Raw genomic sequence first — 21,603 nt, 5'->3', positions numbered from 1 at the left:
ATACAGAACAAAACAACAACAAAAGAAACTTTATTCATCTCTCATTCTTACTTTCTCAAAAATAAGGGGGAAAAGAGGGACAACAGCACTGGCGTCTCGCAGTAATTAAGGTATAAATGTAAATAAGAGTTTAAATCACTAAAGAGGAAAAACCTTTCAAAACAAAGGTCTGCAAATGGCTTCAAACTGTGCATGTGTTTGGTGCTAACCCGATTAACCAGGCCCTGCAGGGGAGTCAAATCTACATCATTCTTTTTCATTTTTTCCTTCTGCTTCTCCCAAACGCAGAAAAAAAAATGGGGCAAATTGGTAACCCTGGCAACCAAACTGTTCATCGGCGCCGGGATGGAGGGGGAAGCGGAGAGGAAGAGACGGAGATACGGCTGCTAGAAGAGCAACGCATACAAGGAGTGTCAGAGGCAGTTCTGAGCATCTTTAAAATCTATCCTGGCTTCCTTTCACATGTTTTCCAGATCCACCTCCTCTTTCCGCTCCTTTTTTTCCCCCCTGCCCTTTTTCCTCCTTTGGCGAGAGCCCCTCGCTCCGTCTCCTCCGGCTCTCCGTCCAGAACGAAGGCTGTTCAAACACAACCTGTTTCCTTTGGTGCCCCTCGGGAGAATTATACAACCTGTCTTCTGGAGTATTTTCTCTCCTTTCCTTCTCTGTTTATTTGCAGTCGGGTGACTCTTCACCTATTTGATTGTCTTACAGAGGATGTGACTGGGCCTTGTCTCCACCCTGCTTGGTTTCATATAGATCTCTTGTCCTCCTAAAAGTGCTGTCCACCAGCACATCCTCAGTGACACCTAAATATCCCAGCTTGTTTTTAAGTCAGCGTCCAGCAGGAGAGGGTGAGGCATGCACACACGCACCATATGTGAGCCGTATACTGTAATCAACGGTTGCAGATTATAGGTTTAGGTTGTCATAGGAGGATGAGGGTCATATTTCAAGACAACTGACAAACACCATGGAAGGAAACACAGTGGGGAGAAAGGAGGACAATATGGCGTGAATTTTGACTGAATGCTGACTGAAATAAACTGTAAAAATGAGGGACGGACATATTTTTTTAGATGATCGGCAGCCCTGATGACGACTCCACAGCTGATTAAAAAAAAAAATCGTGGTCGGTTTTCCTGGCCACTGAAGTTCATCTTCGGTTTTCCCAAATTCAGTTTTCTATCACTTTTGCAACCACATTTTGCATCGGACCGCCTAGTATTCAAGGTTTTTAGGACCACAAATAACTGAAATCTGCTTAAGAAACTCTAATGACTGCCTATTTTAATACTTCAAATGCAAACTGCTGCATCCAACGGGCACAAAAGGTGGTGGATCACAGGTCCTTTGTTAGACTTTCTAACCATTACTGAAGCCGAGTCTTGTTTTTTGTGCACATCCACATCTATATTGTTGTTCTTAAGTTAACCTTCTCAGCTGCATATAATTTTTAATCAGAGCATGTTATTTTCATAATGCTTTTTGACTCATTTTCAAACATCCAAATAGTTTTATAAATGACATTTCTCACACCTTGAAACAAAAATCATTTGAGAAGATGGTGCAACTTCCTAACCGTAGTGCCCACAAATACAAACACAGGCATGTAGCAACTTCTTCTGCACCACAACTTTATCATCGCACATTAACCAACTGTCTCAGAGGAATGCGACAGTTGACATTATGCAAAAAAAATTAAATAAAATCCCGCAGCAGGTAAGAACAAACCCAGCAAAGCCCGCAGGGCTGAGTGCGGCTGTGAGCGACTTTGTGCTTTACATGAACTAATTTGGGCTTTTCGTGCTTGTTTGAGTGCCGTTGCACAAAAGCTGACCTATTCAACCCGACTTTCAGGGGTGTAGCTCAACACACATTAAACAGTGAGCACCTGAAAAGGTGGGCGGGCCAGAGGGGGCCAATCAGAGTGACGGGATTAGCCAATCAGAACGAGCTGAACATCTGTTTCTCAATTGATTTCACGTCTGGAACATCTGGCACAGCAGATGAACTCTGATCTTTCACAACTTGAATGCACTTTTCTTCTTTACTAGATTATATTTCAAAATCCTTCTCATTTGTATTGTTTTGGCATGAACTGGTAACAGAGGCCATCCTTCAGCCAACAAGCATATAAGTTGTGGAGCTGACAGAGATGGATTAGACGTCTCAATCAAACCGCAACTACGCAGTGCTGCGTCACGAGGCTGCAGCCCGTCCACTGCAGAAGGCCACTTCAGCACTTACAGAGCTAGTAGATGTAGAGCTGCGTGTTTTCTTTCAGGTGCGGCAGTAAATTTTCATATTGAGCAGCAAAGAATAAGAAAGCAAACAGGCGGAGGAAGCAGGAAATCAATAAGCGCCGGGTAGAGTGCTGACACAGCATACACACACACACACACACACACACATCTTACAGGACAGAGGACACCTGGTTTGTTTTTTTGCCACGCCACGGATAGAGGAGGCTGTGTGTCCCATTCTACTCCTTTTCATTGTAGGGTGCAAGAATTGTAACTGCAGGGTCAAAATAAACCTCACAGACCACAAAGTCCTGCAGTTTATGTGTGTGTGTGCGCGTGCGTGCATGTGTTATATGAGAGGCAGCTGATTCCTTTGGCTAAACACAAAGCCACGGGCCTAAACAGGAAGCTTCACACACTTCTGTATGATCCATGTGTGTTCCCGTTTCACACAAACATCCTTCCTTCCTGTCTGATTATTTTGAGCCATGTCAGCAGTTTCAATCAGAGCACTTGGACGGGGCTGCAGGAAGTAAATGCTATGTGTTACGATTGCCCCATTGAATTGCATCGATTTGAACACGACCTGAATCCGCGGCGTGTTTTCAGCCGCGCGCGTCCGACGTGGAGCCGTTGTGTACATCTTCCCGACTGTTGTTTCGTTTTAATGAATTACAGCTGTCGCCTCAACGTATGGCCCAAGCACGGGGCTTCAATGAGACGAAGACACAGACCCACAGCCCCGCTCTGTCTCACCACTTCTCCCATTGTGTGGCAGTGAAAGCACTCTTTTATCCTAAATCATACGTTTCCACAGCTGCTTTGTCACACAGTTTAGGCCCCAATCCCTAAACAAATCTACACTGTTTCTGAATTTGCAGTGTACATTTGTGAAAATAAACTTCAATATATTACATTAGAAATTTTAATATGACAGGGCAACACAGTGGTTGTGATGTGGAAGGGAAAATGCTGATTTGTTGTTTTTTTTTTAAATCTTGGTAACACTTTATTTGAAGGAGTGTGCATAAGACTGGAAAATTACTGTCATAAACAAAACATAACACCTGTTATGAACATGAAGGAGTCTTCATAAATATATATGACTATTGTCATGAAGTCTCATATGGTAAATAATGACATTTTTAGTGCAAAGTTGACACTTTTAATGCACTTTCAATGGAAGTTTCATTACAACTTTGCATTATGTTTATGACAACAGTCATAAACATTCATGAAGACTCCTTCGTGTTCATGCCAGATGCTATGTCATGCTCATAATAGTATCATGTCAGTCTTATGCACTCGCCTTCAAATTAACTGTTACCAAAATGTTCAATGGATGGAAAGCATTGAAGACTCTGAGTTTATTCTATAATCCACCAAAACACGACAAACTGCCTTCAGAGGTCACCTAATTAGTGAATGAAATCCACTTGTGTGTGATTTAATCGGAGTGTAAATCCAGCTTCCGTGTGAAGACCTCAGAGATTAGAAAAATTTACACTAATGTACAAACCACCACAAGGTGGGACAATCTGGACACATGGTAACTGTTACCCGTGCATGCCACCAACCTGGCCTTTATGAAAGAGCGGAAACAAGACAGTCACTGCTGAAAGAAGGCCATAAAAAGTCCTGTTTCCTGTTTGCTACGAGCCATGTAAAAGGAGACAACCAACACGTGGGAGAAGGCACAATATGTTTTTGCAATGTGAGCAAGAAAACTAACATGTACAGATGGAGAAAGCATCCTAAATCCTAACACACAAAAAGGGTGGCGGCTGCATCATGCTGCAGGGATGCTTTTCTTTAATGAGTACAAAGATGCTGGGAAGGTAGATGGAGTCAAATGCAGAGCAATTTTGGAAGAAAACCGGCGAGAGGCAATAACAGATTCCACACAGGGGCGGAGGCAACAACAATCCCAAAACCAACAACCGGAGCAACAGTGAAATGTTTTAGGTCAAGGCATATTTATCAGTTAGAATGGCTCAGTGAAGGTAGAGCTAAATCCAATTTTAATTTATGGGGAGACTTGGAAATGTACTATATGTTCACATACACTCACCGTCCAGTTTGACTGAGTTTCAGCTATTTTGTTAACAATTGCTTTGGTTAAAGCTGTGAGAGGAATACCTCAAAAGCCTGTGAGTCCAGTGGCTCAGGGTTTATCAAAGTGACTCAGGAGGGTTGAACACAAGCAGGGTTTTTTTGTTGTTTTTGAAAATGTATTTCTCATAAAATCTGTTTCTTTTCATGCTTCAAAAAAATGAACTCAAATGTAAAGCCCTAAGACCGAAAAACAACAACAACAAAAAAACACTGAACTGTGTTGTATGTATTCATCCTTATTTGAGATTTCCCCTTGTTTCCTCTCACTGTTGTTCTTGCCATGTCTGTTTCTTTTTTCCTCTGTATTCTGTATTTTATTTTCTTTCACCTATCTGTGTCCCTTTAAATGCGCACACACATTCGTACGCGCACACTAACAAACACACCCTGTTCCTAAGCAAGTAGGAACATTCCTCTCCTCAGCCAGAATCCCATATCAGCACTCCATTTGTGCGAAGTACAGTAGACTCAGCGAGCAATGAGGGCACCAAAGCATCAATGTGCACGGCGAAAGCAAATAACGGCAACATGCTTCAGTCAGACTGCAACAGAACAATATCTGTTAGAGCCAACACTGTCTTATTTGGATTTATGGGTATTTCTTTTTTCTTTTATTTCCCGTAAAGCACAGATGAGGAAGTGAAAACTAGAAGAAAATCTAAAAAAGAAACAGTGAAAAACGAATAGGAATGGCAGACTGAAATGACTTCACTGTTACTGAAAGCATTCTGGACATATATAGTGCAGTAAAACGTGATATAAACACTACGAGGCTGAAGAGGTAACAGCTACAGCATAACTCTTAAATGGTCAGGCTAAGTAGATTCCTTAGCTGGTCAATTTACAATGCAAAAGCTATTTGTGAGGTGCATACTTGTACTGCTACTTCTGCGGCAAACTTGTCTCGTATCCACAGAAGGATTTGCATTTATTTTCCCCGTGATGCTGCGGTGTGTTGCTGCGGCAAGCGTTATCGTTTCAGAAAGGTATCCCCTCGGTCACACAACCACAAACAGCATGACAAACTGCCCCTGCAAAGAGACAACCTGCACATATTAACAGCAGACAAATCAACGACTCAGCAGATGTGCAGATTTACCTTTCCGTAAGTTCGAATGTGTAAAAATGTGCAGGTTCAAGTCAGAAACAGTGGCGGCAGAGCAGCAGTGCAGCTGATCACCCGGGAGCAGTGGAGTAAATGACTGTGGAAATCGATGCGGTGGGTCGATGGACAAACATTAAGTCCACGGTGTGACATGCGTGGCAGGCAGCCGTCACAATGCAGCAAGGATAAAAAAGCCTTCACGCCGCCTGTCCGGCGTAAACAGCTGTCTAGAGGGAGATTAAGACACAAACACTAATGGGACGGTGGTGGCGACTTCACAAGAGTTTTCAAACAGGCAAAGAGGAAGCAGGGAACAGTGAGGTGAGTCACTGCAGCTAAGATTCTTGTTCAGTTTACAGGAAACGCCTGTAAACTAACACCTTTGGTGTCAGAGTACGGATAGTTTTGACAACGGAGCAAATATTCACTGTGGAGAAACATGCAGGGCATTATGAAAGTAATCACACGACTTAACATCTTTTGCCATTTTGTCACTGTAAAACTGTTAACTTTCTGTAAGGGTTCTCCAATATTTTTTGCAACACAAAAGCTGAAAATTTTAACATGACTTTACGTTCTACTCCGTGGGACCACCTTGCGCTGATGGGAGTCTTTTTGAGTATTTACCCACCAACTTTGCACACAGATGGAAATTCTACCAAGATTATAGCTCATACTCAGACGTGTCCATAACTTCGATGAGAACCTTCTGAGGTCATCCCAGAACAGCTGTCTTAAACTGAGCTTGAAAAACAAATCGATCGGGTCTAGGGTCATGAGAGTAACAGGAGGCAAGCCACGCTTTTCGCATTTTATTCGTCAAAGATTTTGAAAACCCTGTACGTTTATTAGCGTCATTAGTCACAATCCAAACAAAGCCCGGTTTGCAATTCTTTACGGTCATTACCGACGACCATGAACTTTTCCTTTCTTGTCATCGGTCTGAGTCGTCTGAGAGAGGCACGTTTATCTTCTGAACCTTTTCCAAAGGAAAATAGTGTTCCAAGGCTCCACACCTAAACGTTCATCTTGTGTTTTCCTTTCAATTTGTGTACTTTAACACAAGAAATTCCAGTCCAACTGCATAATTTATGCCTCTTCCCCTTGCGGCTGACTAATCCAGCTCTGACAAAACAAGTTGATCATGGAAAGCAGTTTCTTACTGAGGAAACGGGGGGAGCACCTGAGGGTGACAGTGCAAGTGAGAAGAAAGGATCAGACCGGTCCTAAGCGGAGGTGAGAAGTGGTGGTGATGATGATGAGGCAAGTGGTGGCCCATCTTATCAACTGATCCAGCAGAGGCGGTGGCAGAGCTTGGAGCACACAGGCTGTTCACATGGGAGGATCATATCCTGTCTTCATCCCCTCTCCACCTACCAGCCACCCCTGATTTTCTTTTCCCTTTATCCCCCCTGCAGCTTGAGGTATGAACCACATAACCTCACAGATCTGATAAGCAGTCACTTTAACTCTCATAGCCCAAGCCACTACAGAGCCCAATCAGTACAATTGGATTGTACTGATTTTTTGATTTATTTATCTCATTTTACCAGCCTAACCTGTAGATGAGCATGCAGTCAATGAGCATGCCTCCCATCTTTGAATTGCAATGTGTGTTTAGCCCATAAACGAGGAGTATAACGCAGGATAGCGAGGCAGACACGCAGGAGACACAGAGGGGAAGAAAACGCCCTTCACCCCAGCTTGTGTTGAACCCCCCCGTCCTTCCCCTCCACCTCCTGCTTCTACTACACATCACCTTTGCATATGGTTTTCCTCTCTCTCTCTAACAGACCGCCGAGGCCACATCTGGACTACACCTCTGATTTCTGCGCGTTTTTTCCTTCTTCCTCCCCCTGTCTTTGTTAGCCATCTCTGCGCTGCCTCTCACCCATGCGATCACACGCTTGGAGACATCATAATTACCCTGTAATGACTCCCGATTAATTAAATAGCGGAGATCTGATTCATCTGCCTGGCGACAAAACTCGTTTTTCTCGCAAAGGATCGGCGCAATTTAAAAGGCGCAGGAAAGGATGAGGTGAGGGCGCAGACACAGGAGGTGGAGGGAGAAAATCACACGCCGATCCATAGAAAATATTATAGTAAGGAAGCGGATGGGGAGGCGAACGCGACACTGCGTCACTTTGTGCAGCGAAATGCGTTAAAAAAAAAGGAGAAAAGTTGTACCTTTAACTTGAGTTTCATATTCGGCCACGATCTCCTTGTCCTTTCGGAATTTCGCCGGAGACGTCATGGCTGAGTTTGGAGATCAGATCCCACTTGTTTCCCCCCACTCTGAACAGCTCGCTTAACCGGCTGTGGGTAGGAAAAAGAAAAAAAAGAAAAGAAAAGAAAACGACACTTCTAGAGCAAAAACAAACAAACAAACAAAAAGAAAAAAGCACGGGGAGATCCCGGGTGGGGAGACGGCAGCTCCTCTCCTCTCGGTGCGGTCTGTATTGTCTCCCTGCCTCGGCTTCACTCAGGGCGCATTGTGAGTTTGGCGCGGCGGCTGCTGCTGCTGCTGCTGCCTCTCCGCCTCCTCAAAACCGGTTGTGGTGAAAAAAACTTCAAGCGGAAAAAGAGTCATTCCCCTCATAAAGGAACGATGAAAATAAGACCTGAGACGCAGAGCGCATAAGTGAGCCCTTCCAAAACTTGCTCCGACGGCGAAAAACTCTCCGAGAGGCTTTTCGCCTTGGTGCCCGCCCGCCCGCCTGAACTCAACTGATCTGTTCTTCTTCCTCCTCCTGGAGTGAGAGAGAGAAAGAGGCAGGAAACCGAAGTGGTGATGGAGTGTTTGGTCAGCTCTACTGCGCAGGACAAGCATGGATGCCTGCGTGCACACATGGGCAGAACTCACACGGGCAAGCAAGGGAGCAACATCTTATACCTCCACCATGGAATACAGTCCAAAGAGTTTTTTTTTGTGTTTGTTTTTTAAGTTAACAGACAGACCCTTTTTTGGTTCCCAGAGCAGCGAAAAGCTTTGTGCCTCTTTCAGATTTGTGTTGTTTATGCGATGTTGTCACACTTCAACAAGCGTTCCAGATTCTCAGGCTGATTTTAATATCAGACCATTAGAGGTAATGGAACAATCAGTTTTCAGTGATTTATTAAGGGAGGAAAAGCTATTTCAAACATTTCAAACTATCTGAAAATGTAACTTTATGTTGTTGAGTTACGTTTTATGCCTCTTTATCCATAGTTTTTCTTTATATATATATATTATTAATTTTTTTTTTTTTTACCAATTACATCCAAGAAAGATTACTGCCAGGCCTGTAAATGAAAAAAAAAAAAAAAATTAATAAATTAATTCAAAACAACTCAACAGGTAAACAGAAGTCTCAAAACTCAGCACATCACAAGAAGCAAATTCACTAATATAATGTACATCAGTCAGGAAAGGATAACAATGGCATTTCTAAAAGTGTAAAACTCCATAAAATCACAATTAAAGCCAATATCAACGACACAACGATGAGCATTCCCTGGAGTTCTCTGTCCTGCCTTTATTTCTAGCGAAATGACTCCAGGAGGATACTGACAACTCATCCAGGGAGGTGACGACCCAGAACAACCTCAAACACTCTCATGTTTTTACCTATGTTGTCTAATTGCTTGTTTTTCACCCATCTTTATTCTGATCTCTATTTTATCTTTTTTTTTTCCTTTACTGCACCCATGGGAAGCACTTTGGTTCAGCACTCTCTGTTGTGAGAACGTGATTAATTGTGACAAGAAAATCAAAAGCAGAAGAAGTCTGTAAGGGGGCATTTCACTAAACTGTCCAATTTGCCGCTCAACAACATGTCAGTTTGTCTTTGGTTTTGTCTTCAGACATAAACAAAAGATATTGGTCATGTCTTTTGTGAAACAAAAACATAAACAATGTCTTTTGCTGTGAGACAATGTTTATATATATAAAAAAATCTTAATAAAATCTAACAAACTTCCACATGTATGGGTGAGCTCAAATAATCCAAGTAATCAAAGCTTATTTGGGTTTCAGAATGCTCAGCTGTGTGTTTCTGTCATTGTTTCCTCTTCATTTAGACATTTGAGCATGCGGTGGCAACGTCCTGTGGAAAGATGGCTGATTTAAAATTCCATCCCTTTATATTTCAACTTATTACACACTTCTGAATGCTTCACTTGTTGCCATTGCGGTGGGGATGCGTGTTACAGATATGTGTTCAGATAATATTTAATCGACCCATATATGTTTTCGTGGTCAACATTGCACAACACCTTCGCAGAAACAGCGCCCTCTACAGTCACTGTGTGTGACTATACCAGGTTCATGTCTATTAATTTAGTGCGTGGCTTGTTGATTGGTGGGATCAAAATAGAGCAAATACGTTAAACAAATTGTGCGTTAGCTATTTTTAACAGAGGGAAGCTTTAATTTTGAATGAAATATCAAAATTAAAAATTAATATCCTGACATTTTATTAATTTGATTCAAGTTGGGTGGGAAGCAATTCTTCACAAAGTTTATCATGTCATTAATTGCTGGCAACATGAGCAACAAAGTTTAACAGAGATAATATAACAACTATGAGTGCCCCAAATGGAAAATCAGGTTTCACAAAATCAGTTTTAAACCACTTGCAACCATTGTAGAACGACTCAGTCCAGACTTTATTTGTCTGGCTCTTCCCAGTCTAATGTGATTCTAATCAAGGAAACACTGAAAATTAACTGTTGTTGTCAACACCAATAGAAAAAAAGATAAATCACAATATGTTTTTAGAGACTCTCTTTTGTAACTGAGCAATGGCTCAGTAACATTGAGTCATTGCTCAGTTACAGGATTTTGAATCAACAGATAACAAAATGCAATCTCAACTCTTCAAATCAAATACCAAGACCTTTAACCTTATCATACCATACCAATTAAGATTTAAACATCATCAAAGGTGTACAGTAAATTGTTCTGGTGTGCATAGTCCCATTCACTAAACGACTTCCATGAAGTGCTTAAGTGATCATAACTTTTTTCTGTTTTGTTTTGACTTTGTACCTTGTCAGAGAGCCATTTCTCATGTTACTTCCTTTTTCCGTCCTTTATTGTTCTATATTTTAGCAACAAGGTGGAGGAGTTCAACGATGGATCTGCTCGTTTATGCCCCGGATGCACTGGATGAAATGGTTGCGCAAATCCCGTCTACCCGGAACACCACTTTCTGTCCCGTTGGCTGACAAATGATGCGGACCGACTTTTAGCTCCTCAAACAGTGGCACGAGATTTAAATGGCATTTCACTTAACAAGTGTATTTATTTTATTTTATTATATTTTTTTACATTATTTACAGAGGGCTTTTCAACTTCGATTTTCAACCAATCAGATTCCCGTCCTGCAAAGAATCTGGCCAATAACATGAGCTCCTGCAGCAGTCGTCCAATGAGAATCCGATGTCGGGTCTTTTAAACGTGGTTTTAGGAAGCGTCGTTAAACACCAGGAAGTTGTAAACAAAGCTGACAGCTATTGAGTTAGCTGTTAGGTATAGCTGCATTGGTCTTGAAATAGCTGAATAAAAAGGCGATATTCGTTACTTTTAAGTAATAAAGCTAATCGGTTTCAATGTAGCTGTCGTTTTGCGGACATTCCTCGGATGTATTTCTCTTAGGTACGGTTACCTGTCTTCCGTTTTAGCGCTGAGGGGAGAAAAAACCCCCAAAACAACTAACGCTTTTGTACAAGGACGTTAGGACCAGTTGCCGTTGCAGCATCGACAGTAAACGTTAATCGTCCGCTATTTACCCGATCCACACTGGTTTAACACCGCCGGCTTTGAACAACGAGAGGGGGTTCATCTTTGTTAGCTAAACAACAATGTCCACGTCCAACGCCAGCTTTAAGAACAAATGCGTGGCCCAGGTGAACTGCATCTACTGTGACAGTCTGTTGTGCACCAGGGGGATGAAGGCTGTGCTTCTCGCAGACACCGAAGTTGAGCTCTTCTCCACGGACATCCCTCCAAACAGGTAGGTGCTAACTTGGTTAGCCTAGCTGCTAGCCTCTGTTTATGTCCGCCACTGGGTAGGAATTAGCTTCAAAAGCTGTTGTTCAGTGAAGTATTGCGCATGGCAAGACTCGATATTATTTTTTGTCCACGTATTTAATGGATTGTGTGTCTATTTGAATGCTTCCTCCCGTCAGGACGGTTGACTTTGTGGCCAGCTGCTACTCGACCGATAGCTGCAAATGCAAACTGAGAGACATTGCATGTCTCAAGTGGTGAGTTCACTTTATCGTTTTCTTCCAGGCTATCAATAGGCATCATATTAACTCAGAAATTAGGCTTGTTTATGTTTTATAAACAAAAAGCTAACTTCTTTTAATTTCCCACTTGCTTTGGCTACTTGAACGAGTCACTGGTAATTGCTAAGCAGTTTCATTGCTGTAGATTTGAGGTGAGTTCACAGTGCAGCACAGTTTGAGCCTCTTTTGTATTCCCAGTCTTTTGTTGTTGTACACAGGACAAAAAAAAACAAAACAAACACCTGGCAGATAATAGTGGAGTTGGCACTTTTCACACATGTCCCCTGGAAAAGAGCTGACCTATGGTTTCTTCTTTATTCCCTCTAACTCCTGCTCACAGTGGCAATGTTGTGGGTTACCATGTGGTTGCCCCCTGCAAACCCTGCTTGCTGTCATGTAACAATGGCCATTTCTGGATGTTCAACAGCGACGCTGTGTCCACTCTCAACAGACTTGATGCTACGGGTTAGTATAAGGTCTCCCTCCTCTTTTATGATTTTTTTATTTATTTTTTTTTTTACCAGGAGCTTTGTTCTTTAGGCACCCATGTTAAAGATGTGCAAGACACCTTAAAAGAAACTTTTCTTTTACCGCTGAAGATTAAGGGTTGAAAAATCGAACCTTTGAAATTGCACTCCATTCCGTCAGTTGGAAAAACTCCCATTGCTTTTCAATATAACAGTCAGTAACATTTCACTATTTGGATAAAATAAATGTAGCTGAAATTGAGTCTTTATTAAATTTCTCAGCATCCTAACAATTTATCGTCTTCTGTTACCCAGCTGGTCATTTTGTTTCACACAATGAAGATCCATATTTATTTCATCATACACAGAGGTTTATGTTTTCATCAGAAAGCCTTCACCTGTGGTTTTTGCTCCAATCATTTGCTATTCATACAAATATCTGATCCTTACAACCATCTTCTCAAAAGATGATTTTTTGTTGTGACTTGCTGTTTTCAAAATTTCTAATTTAACTTTATGTAAACACCCAGTGCATTTATCTATTCCAGACATCTTCCTTTTAATGTTGAAGTTTGTTTCAACAAACCAAAATATCAACAGATGAGTTGATATGTTTGTCATCTGATTTTATTCAAGTTTGATTAGCATTGACAGCATTGATTGTGCCGCTGTTCCGTTCGTTTTGTTTCCCTCCCCCCACTAAATGAATTGGCATATTTAAATACATTTTCAGTGTGAAATTTTGCAGCCGCAGTGAAAGATTAATTCTGTTCAACCACTTCCATGTCGTTGCAGAGGGCGCCAATGTGGGCTGATATAAACATGTGGTGTCTTCCTGTTAAATATTTAAATGTTTTATTTATTTTTTTTAACCTAAATATCCGTGCAGGTCTAAATCTGCTCCTTTGGGGAGATCTTCCAGAGTTGGATGACAGTGAAAACGAAGAATCGGAAAGCCCGTCAGAGGAGGAGTGCATTAGGTAGAGTGCAACACGGACAATGTAAGAGGAACCTAGTGGACGACATTCATTAACTGGGGAGGTGGAGCTGGAAGAGTGTACAGACTATGCTGGGAGGAGACCAAAAAGAGAAGCATTAAAGGGTAACTGAACACTGAATCGCATAAGGCTGATAAGCTCTGCTGTAATCCTCTGTGTGGGCTGTGACTGCAGCTTCTAATCATTCGTCAAACTGATGCTGCAGCAGGTGTTTCGTCTTTGATGGATAGCGGGGAACACCTGCTGTGACATCATTGGGGCGTGGCAGTGAAGCAGAGGTGCACCAAAGTTTTTGTTGAGTTACCCTTTAAGCTGTGGCCATGCCTTTCTCTTCTTTAATTTACAATGGTAAAGCACAGATATATATATATATATATATAAAGCTGATTTATTCAAGCTATTATAAAATATGTAGCTGAGGAGATCGGAGGACATTCTTGCCTCTTACTTTCTTTTTGTTTAACGATGAGTAAAGCAGAAGAAGCGATAGAAGATGGCATTTAATTTATTTCCGACTCTGTGAAAGGATGGCCACAGCTCACCCAGTTGTGTTCTGTACAGATAACATGCTGTGATTGAGAGCTGTGTCTTAAAGGCCTATATGTGTTCTCGCTGTGTGGCTTGGTGCTGAATGAAACCTCGAGTGCTTTTTGAATCTCACATATTAGAGAAATGGCACAAATATTCAATGATGTACACGTTCCTTGCTTTTCAAAGGGCACATAGTATTTAAGGTACCATACAATTTCAAATTGTATACAAGTGAAAGATGTTACCATGGATAGATTTTATTTTTGGTTTGTACACTTGTGATGGCAGCGTATTTAGTATTTAACCCCAAGGTAAACCAGTTTTCCTTACTAACATACTAACTTATACAGTATGTAATATAAATGAGGGATCTAATTTAATGAAATGAGGGAATGTATCAAACATAAGCTTTGCAAGGGTGTCAGGATCCAAGATAAATTTATTTATGCAACATCATACCTGCAGCACCTGAAGAACAAGAAACAAGTCAACCAAGGGGAATAATCATGGATAGTTAAAATATTTGCCTTTTATAAATGGGCCTTAGTCATGCATTTTATAGGTTGATCTACAGAGCTTTTTAGAGAACTGTTCAGGGTGGCACACTGAATGGTGAAGCTGACAACTTCTAAGGTTCAAACCTCTTTTCACATTGTGTTTGCCGACAATGAAGCACTGTCCGGTTCTGTTTGTTGGACAGAAAGGACCAGCAGGTCAGAGTTCAAACTCAAAAGGGCTCTGGGTCAAATCGCTCCTTGGCCAGTTTGTACCTCAATGTTGCCATTTTCTCCCTTCTTACATGTATATTTTTACCTGCAAGAAAAAGGTTCATACCTGCACTTAGCCATTGTGCACAAGTTTAAATTAATTGAGCAATTAATTGATTAATTCTATTGATGAGCAATCATAAAAAAAATGCTAAAACCCCAAATATTTTACATTCCTTGTACTTACTGAAAACATGAAATTATGCCATATTTCCACTAATTGCGGTTCTGACAGACTGACTCCGACACAAACCAGAAAATGGTTTGTGTTGGCAAAATATTGGAAATGACCATAAAATTCATTGTGAAATGGGTACAGAGTGTTTCTCTGGTGGATATGAAGTGATACTTGACTGGTCCTGTAAAAAGACTACTCCTTTTCATTTATGGTGAAGTTGTGCATGAAACTTGCAAGACTAGGAACATTTGAAAGGTGGATGTGACCAGGAACCAACTACAAGCAACTACTCTCTCTGTATTTGTTGATTCGCCTCTTTGAGCTCTTGCTCTCGCATCTTTGCTGTGTAATTCTATGATCTGGTCTTAAAGTTACAGTGAGATTAGCATTCAGTAAGAAATTAATAAAATTTACTTGTGGTGTCTGCTATCGCTGTTGAGGAATCGAACATTGAATGTTTTATCGTTAATATATATTTTTTTCTTTTTTTTTTCTTCACCTGAAGGCTGAGGATAAATAATGTGACTAAATAAGTCACTTTGCCCCCACGTTCATCTATGCTGCAGCTTTTAATTCAGAAAAAAAAACACATTTAATGAGAAAAATCTTATTTTATTTTTAAATAGAAACTGACAGTCTGTATCTTTTCAGACCAATTTCTGTCTGTGTAAGAAATGGTGCATTACCTACATATTTATTAAACTCAAAAACCAAAAGACTGTTTTTTCTTTTCTTTTTTTAAAGTTAACAAATGGATTGATTTGTATTGTGCTAATGTTTCTGTTCTATATTTAATGTGTCGATCTTTAGTGCTTTGTTTTGTACATAAAGGGTTGGATGTGTACAGTTTTACCTCAAGATGGTATGATGTGTGAATTTCCTCTGGCTAGGATAATTGTTTAAAAGATAATCAAATTACTTAAAACGGTTGTTTCTGACGATTGATTAACAATGCCCATATGGAAAATACAAATATCTATATATTTTGGAATTGCACTAAAACTGCACTGGTAGTTTAAAAATGATTTGTTGTTTTGTATGCTTGTTAAGTTAATAAACTTTTTTTTTTTTTTTTCCCCAAATGATCTCGATGCCATTATTTATTTATTTATTTTTTCCATCAGGTTTTGTTCTTTTTTTTTTTTTTTTTTTTTATTGCAACGTTCAATCTGAAACTTTGAGACGGACGGCTCTGCTGATTTTGGTCTCGATAAAACACAATGCAGCAACGCCAGTCGATGAAGTTCCTCACTAAATCACCACTGACTGGAAAAATCACAGCAGCTTTGGATTCTGTGCCTCCAGCGTTTCTCCATACTCTTAAGACCTTGATTTCCAAACTAAGAGGATTGTGGACCACTACAAACATCCAGTGTTTTTAGCAATGATATTTTGTGGCTGTCCCACCTCGTAGGGGTTGGTGCCCGTCTGTGGGACAACTTCTTCCAGTCAGCATTCTTCCCCCGTGATTATGTGAGGCCTAACATGACATTTTAGTGAGACCATCTGATCAGGATTCCGCTTGGCTATATCCTTAGGGAGGTTTATTTATTTATTTATGTTTTGGGCATGTTCCGCTGGACGGAGATCTCGGTGCAGACCCAGAGATCACTCAGGGGATTATATGTCTCTTCTGGTCTGGGAATCCCTTCAAAATCCCTCTGGATGAACTGCAGGGTGCCGTTGGGCATAGAGACAACCAAGTTTCCATGCAGAGCCTGTTAACCCTATGACCTTATCTCTGGAAAGCAAAGACAACTATTGGTTTAATAAAAAAAAAATAATATATATATATATATATGCAGGGTTCACAGCAAGTTGAGACATACCATAAAAAACTTGCAACTCTATTGCAGCAAACGGCGATCATGGAAATGGAAAATGTTTATTTGTGCGAACTTTTCATATTTACTTTTGTAAGATGGTTATTGTAACGTCTCAAAATTTGGAAAAAAGTTGTAAAAGTTTTTGCAAGACACGGAACACAGTTTAAGCTTACAAAGAAATACAGAAGTCCAATTTAAGTCCTGTGAGCTCAGGCACAACCAATAGCACTTAGCAAGTTTATTCTGTGAGCAAAGACTAACAAAGTGTCTACAAAGACTGCAAAGTAATGTCAACATTGACTGATTTCCATCTATTATCAATGAAGATATTGTAATGTCAGTGTGTGAGGCTGTTGTATTTTTCCATCTTAAACACATTTTCAAGCATCCCTCACACATGGATGTTCTTGTGAGCCACTGTGTTGAGCAATGGTGAAAATGAATCATAATTGATGTTCATTATACCAGCTTCTCCTGCTAAGACATGAATGTTTTGATAAAGTTTCTTCTATCCAAATATTTACTGCCTCAGGTGAAAGCCAATAATAAGGTTAGAGAAATAATGGAGCGCTTATGCAAGAAGCGAAAACACTCTCACTTAAAGATGTCTTAATGACAACACTTTGGTGTTTTATGTTTTTAGGCTTTTCACGTTAGAATCAAAAACACTCAGCCCCAGTGCGTTGTGTGATCATTTTATAAGAGTGTAACCCTTGCCACGTAGTTTGGGGGGGGAAATCTCTAAAGATGACCGTGGCGCCCTCTGCTGGATCGCACACGCAATCAGATGCTTAAAAAAAACCCAAACAAACTTGCAGCCCATCAATCGTAAAATTGAAATAAGAAAGTCGCTTTCATTTGAACTCCAAATAAACCTAATCCCAATTTGATTCATTCTCCTGGCAGATTTAGATTAAAAGTAACACTTTTAAATGGAGACACGTGTCATTTTTTTTTCCAGGTTTTACTTACATTTTCTGTAAAGGAGCCTTTGTGAAATTATTTACATCTTTTGAAAATTATGAAACTGCAGAAAATTCAAGTTTCTACACTGATTGAAATAGTCCATGCTGTTCTGAAGCATCCCAATTATACTGATATATAATTGGGATTATATATCAGTATAATTGATATATATTGATATCAATTATATATATATATATATATATATATATATATATATATATATATATATATATATATATATATATATATATATATATATATATATATATATATATATATATAAAAATTCCCTTCTCACCCACCGCGGGTGGTTCTTATCCTCTGAGCTCGGGTCCTCTACCAGAGGCCTGGGAGCTTGAGGGTTCTGCGCAGTATCTTGGCTGTGCCAAGGACTGCACATTTCTGGACTGAGATGTCTGATGTTGTTCCTGGGATCTGTTGTAGCCACTGCTCCAGTTTGGGGGTTACTGCCCCGAGGGCCCCGATGACCACAGGCACCACTGTGGTCTTCACCTTCCAGGCCCTCTCCAGTTCTTCCCTGAGGCCCTGGTATTTCTCCAGTTTTCCGTGCTCCTTTTTCCTGATGTTGCAATCACTTGGTATTGCTACATCTACCACAACGGCTTACCTCTGATGTTTATCCACTACGACAATGTCTGGTTGGTTCGCCATTACCATTTTGTCTGTCTGGATCTGGAAGTCCACAGGATCTTAGCTCTGGTGTTCTCTACCACCTTTGGGGGTATTTCCCACTTTGATCTCGGGGTTTCCAGTCCATATTCTGCACAGATGTTTCTGTACACAATGCCTGCCACTTGGTTATGTCGCTCCATGTACGCTTTCCCTGCCAGTATCTTGCACCCTGCTGTGATGTGCTGGACTGTCTCAGGGGCCTCCTTGCACAACCTACACCTTGGGTCTTGTCTGGTGTGGTAGATCTGGGCCTCTATTGCTCTGGTGTTTAGGGCCTGTTCCTGGGCGGCCAGGATGAGGGCCTCTGTGCTGTCCTTGAGTCCAGCTTTTTCCAGCCATGGTAGGATTTACTGATATCAGCCACTTGGGTTATTTGCTGGTGGTACATCCCATGTAGGGGTTTGTCCTCCCATGATGGTATCTCTGGCACCTCAACCTCCGTTCCCTGTTGTCTGAGACATTCACTGAGCACATTGTCTGTTGAGGCTTTGTCCCTGATGTATTTATGGATCTTAGTTGTTTCGTCCTGGACAGTGGTTCTCACACTCACTAGTCCTCTGCCTCCGTCCTTGCGGCTCGTGTACAGTCTCAGGGTGCTGGATTTGGGATGGAACCCTCCATGCATGGTTAGTAGCTTTCTAGTCTTAATATCTGTGGCTTTTATCTCCTCCTTTGGCCAGCTAATTATTCCAGCAGGGTATCTGATTACTGGCAGGGCACAGCTATGCCCTATATATATATATATATATATATATATATATATATATATATATATATATATATATATATATATATATATATATTATATATATATATATATATATATATATATCAGAAGCCTGTTTGATGGAAACAGGTGTTTCCATCAATTTAACAGGTGAAAAAAGGAGCTCTGCTTTGTGGATTGTGGCACTTTATCTCTGAAACAAATGCTCATTGAGAACCTGCAGCTGAACAGTGTGGAAGGTCACAACTTGTAAGGCGGCTACAAGGCCATGTGTATGGCCTCATGTCCTAGAGGTCAGAGCAAAAATGGTGTTTAAAAATCTAATGTGTACAACAAGTCATGGTCTCAGAAATGTAAATAGAATCTGATTACTACTAAGGTTTGAAGAATGAGACCTTTCGTCTTCTGCTCTGTGGTCAGATGAAACAAAATCATTTAGCCACAACGATGTTTTCAATTGGTGTTAAAACAGAAAGCAATCCTAAGAACCCCCTGTGACCCCGGTCCACATGGACAAGCATCATCCTGGGAACTTAAATGCTTGGTGCTGTTTCACTGGGGGCGGGAAACCAATCAAATGTCTTTATTTTTATTTGCACTTTATTCATACAGGTTGTCTAAGATCTCATTTACCAAAAAAACACCTGTTTTGACAGAACGAAGTAAGCCCAACAAAATAAATAGACTTATGATATATTAAAAAAAAAGAAAAAAAAGACAAAGATTCTTAACAATAAAGTGCCAAGTAATTTCCAGAGAAATGTAGTCATTTTCCACAATGAGAAAAGAATTGGTCATTTTTATTGGACGGGTTGTGAATAAGACTGTCATGACAATGTTCTAAACATGACGGTCCTGAACATGAGTAAGTCTTGATGAATATTTATGATTGTTGTCATCAAGTGTCATTTGGTAAATCATGACACTTTTAATACAAAGTTGACATTATTCCAAATGTCTTCATCATGACAACTTGTCATTTACCAAGAAATCATGATCTGACATAAATTTGTTATAGAAGCATTACTGATTAAACTTTAGCTTTAATAACATAAAGCTACATCATTTTTAAAGATGGAGTTTTAATCTTTTATTCTGTTAGTCTCGTTAGAGAGGATGTCTTATTTACATTTGTGGATCTCTGGTTTATTCAGAAAAACAGTCTCCGGACAAATAAGTAAAATCAACGTGTGTGAGGCGTGTGACTGGACAGGTCTTAAGTCTCCCTTTCTCGTCTTTACACACTAGATGGTGCAGATGCACTGTGAATAGAGACTACCATGGAGCGGCTGCAACACATACAACCTGCTCAGCGGTAAAGAAATCGAACGCAGTAAAGAAACCCAAATGGTCTTTAAATAAAAAATTTAAAAAAGCCTAATTCCTTGTGCCTTCACCACTTTTTTTCTTGAAATCTTCGTCTAACTTAAATAATAAGTCAGAGATATTGATAGTTGAGCCCCAAAATGTTCATACATCTGCCGAAGTTGGATTCATTATTGTTTTTAATTTAACTTTTGGCCGCTGATATATCTCAGAATATATAAAACAGTGTTAAGAGACTATAAATTTTTTGGGAGAGGCACGGAGATGAAAGATTTATCTGTTCATATTTACATTTTATTAACACAGAAAAAGTTCAAAATCTTTTTTTTTGACTTACATTCTTAATAATGAAAGAAAAAATCTTTATTGGCATTATACAGTTAAACTTCTCTTCTAATTGACGACCATCTTTTTGCACATTTTCTCTGGCTTAGGGGTCACAAGGTCTCCTTTCTATTGCCCTAATCTGTAGCTTCCTCCATAGACTGCATCAAATTTGAGTCACGGATATTTCTAGTCAAAAGAAACATGCTGGTCAAAGTGAAAGATTACTCAACTTCCTGGATGCAAATACTGCTAGACTGTTTGTCTGATCTACGCTAAATCACCTTGTTAAACAGAAGATTCTCAGAGTCATTTATAATTTTAAACAAAGTAAATATTTATACGTTTAAACTCTCCAACTAAACATAAATTTTGTGTGTGTTTTCCGTGATAGATGAAGGTTACCATCAAATCAGAGGCAACCTTGAGCTTCAGGGTGATTTGAAAGAGCTTCATAAACTCTCTGCAGCCTGTCCTGGTCGTCTCTTGATGACAGACCTAAAAGCCGGAGTGATGTCCAGCCTTCCTTGATTATGCATATTTATGACACCTCAAGAATTATTCTCTTTTTTTTTTAATTCTTTTTTTTATTATTTCAAGTGGGTGAGGAGGGCAAATGGTGATAAATGGCAGAATTTATTCACTTAAGGAATAAATCCTTTAATCAGGAGAGAGCATTTTCACGAGATTGGTGGACCAGGCTGCTGGAATTCTTAAATAATTTAACAAAATCAATTTTATATGTAATATGATCACTTACCCGCAAAAACATCTAATCCTCGAGGAACCTCTGAAGCCATAAGCGCTTGTGCTGTAATTAAGGGATAATAAATACAACTGCGTTAGTCTGGGGAAAAGTAACTGCAGGTGGCACATGCAACATCGCAGGTTTCCAACAAGCAGACTGCCTACTGGACCATTATTATACGCTGAGGATAGCTGCACTGGGCTTTTGTTCAAGTACTCAAGATAACACAAAAGGAAAACTTCAAACGGGGCTTCTTATTGTGCTCAGTTCTTCTGGGCAAGCTGATTACAGTTAAGGATAAAAGTTGTTCCTA

At 40.2% G+C, this 21,603-nt stretch overlaps 2 protein-coding genes across 6 annotated transcripts in view; one reads left to right on the top strand and one right to left on the bottom strand.

Annotated features, from left to right (window-relative positions):
• srgap2 (SLIT-ROBO Rho GTPase activating protein 2) overlaps positions 1-8,197 on the bottom strand; it is a 62,673-nt gene extending 54,476 nt beyond the window's left edge. For all 3 annotated transcript variants that reach the window (XM_055024669.1, XM_055024677.1, XM_055024686.1), the window contains exon 1: positions 7,654-8,197. In XM_055024669.1, the coding sequence (XP_054880644.1) occupies positions 7,654-7,720 (67 nt within the window). In that variant the 5' untranslated portion in view covers positions 7,721-8,197. The remainder of the gene's footprint in view (positions 1-7,653) is intronic.
• Positions 8,198-10,927: 2,730 nt separating this feature from the next.
• fam72a (family with sequence similarity 72 member A) lies at positions 10,928-20,258 on the top strand. Of its 3 annotated transcripts, none has more exons than XR_008605806.1 (5): positions 10,928-11,462; positions 11,638-11,715; positions 12,080-12,204; positions 13,096-13,308; positions 20,141-20,258. XR_008605806.1 is itself a non-coding variant. In XM_055027525.1 (5 exons), exons 1-4 carry the CDS (start codon positions 11,311-11,313, stop codon positions 13,188-13,190), a joined length of 450 nt encoding a protein of 149 aa, XP_054883500.1. In that variant the 5' UTR covers positions 10,928-11,310; the 3' UTR covers positions 13,191-13,207; positions 20,141-20,258. The 3 variants fall into 3 exon arrangements, 2 of the variants coding, with proteins under 2 accessions (XP_054883500.1, XP_054883501.1); XM_055027525.1 differs by having other exon boundaries at positions 13,096-13,207; XM_055027526.1 differs by lacking the exon at positions 20,141-20,258 and adding an exon at positions 15,186-15,754 and having other exon boundaries at positions 13,096-13,207.
• The last annotated feature ends 1,345 nt before the right edge of the window (positions 20,259-21,603 follow it).

The sequence above is a fragment of the Poeciliopsis prolifica genome, unplaced genomic scaffold, assembly GCF_027474105.1.
Source record: "Poeciliopsis prolifica strain line A6 unplaced genomic scaffold, Auburn_PproV2 SCAFFOLD003, whole genome shotgun sequence".
Taxonomy (NCBI): Eukaryota; Metazoa; Chordata; class Actinopteri; order Cyprinodontiformes; family Poeciliidae; genus Poeciliopsis; species Poeciliopsis prolifica.
The sequence above is the reverse complement of the archived record's forward strand: the minus strand, read 5'-3'. Positions and strand labels throughout refer to the sequence as shown.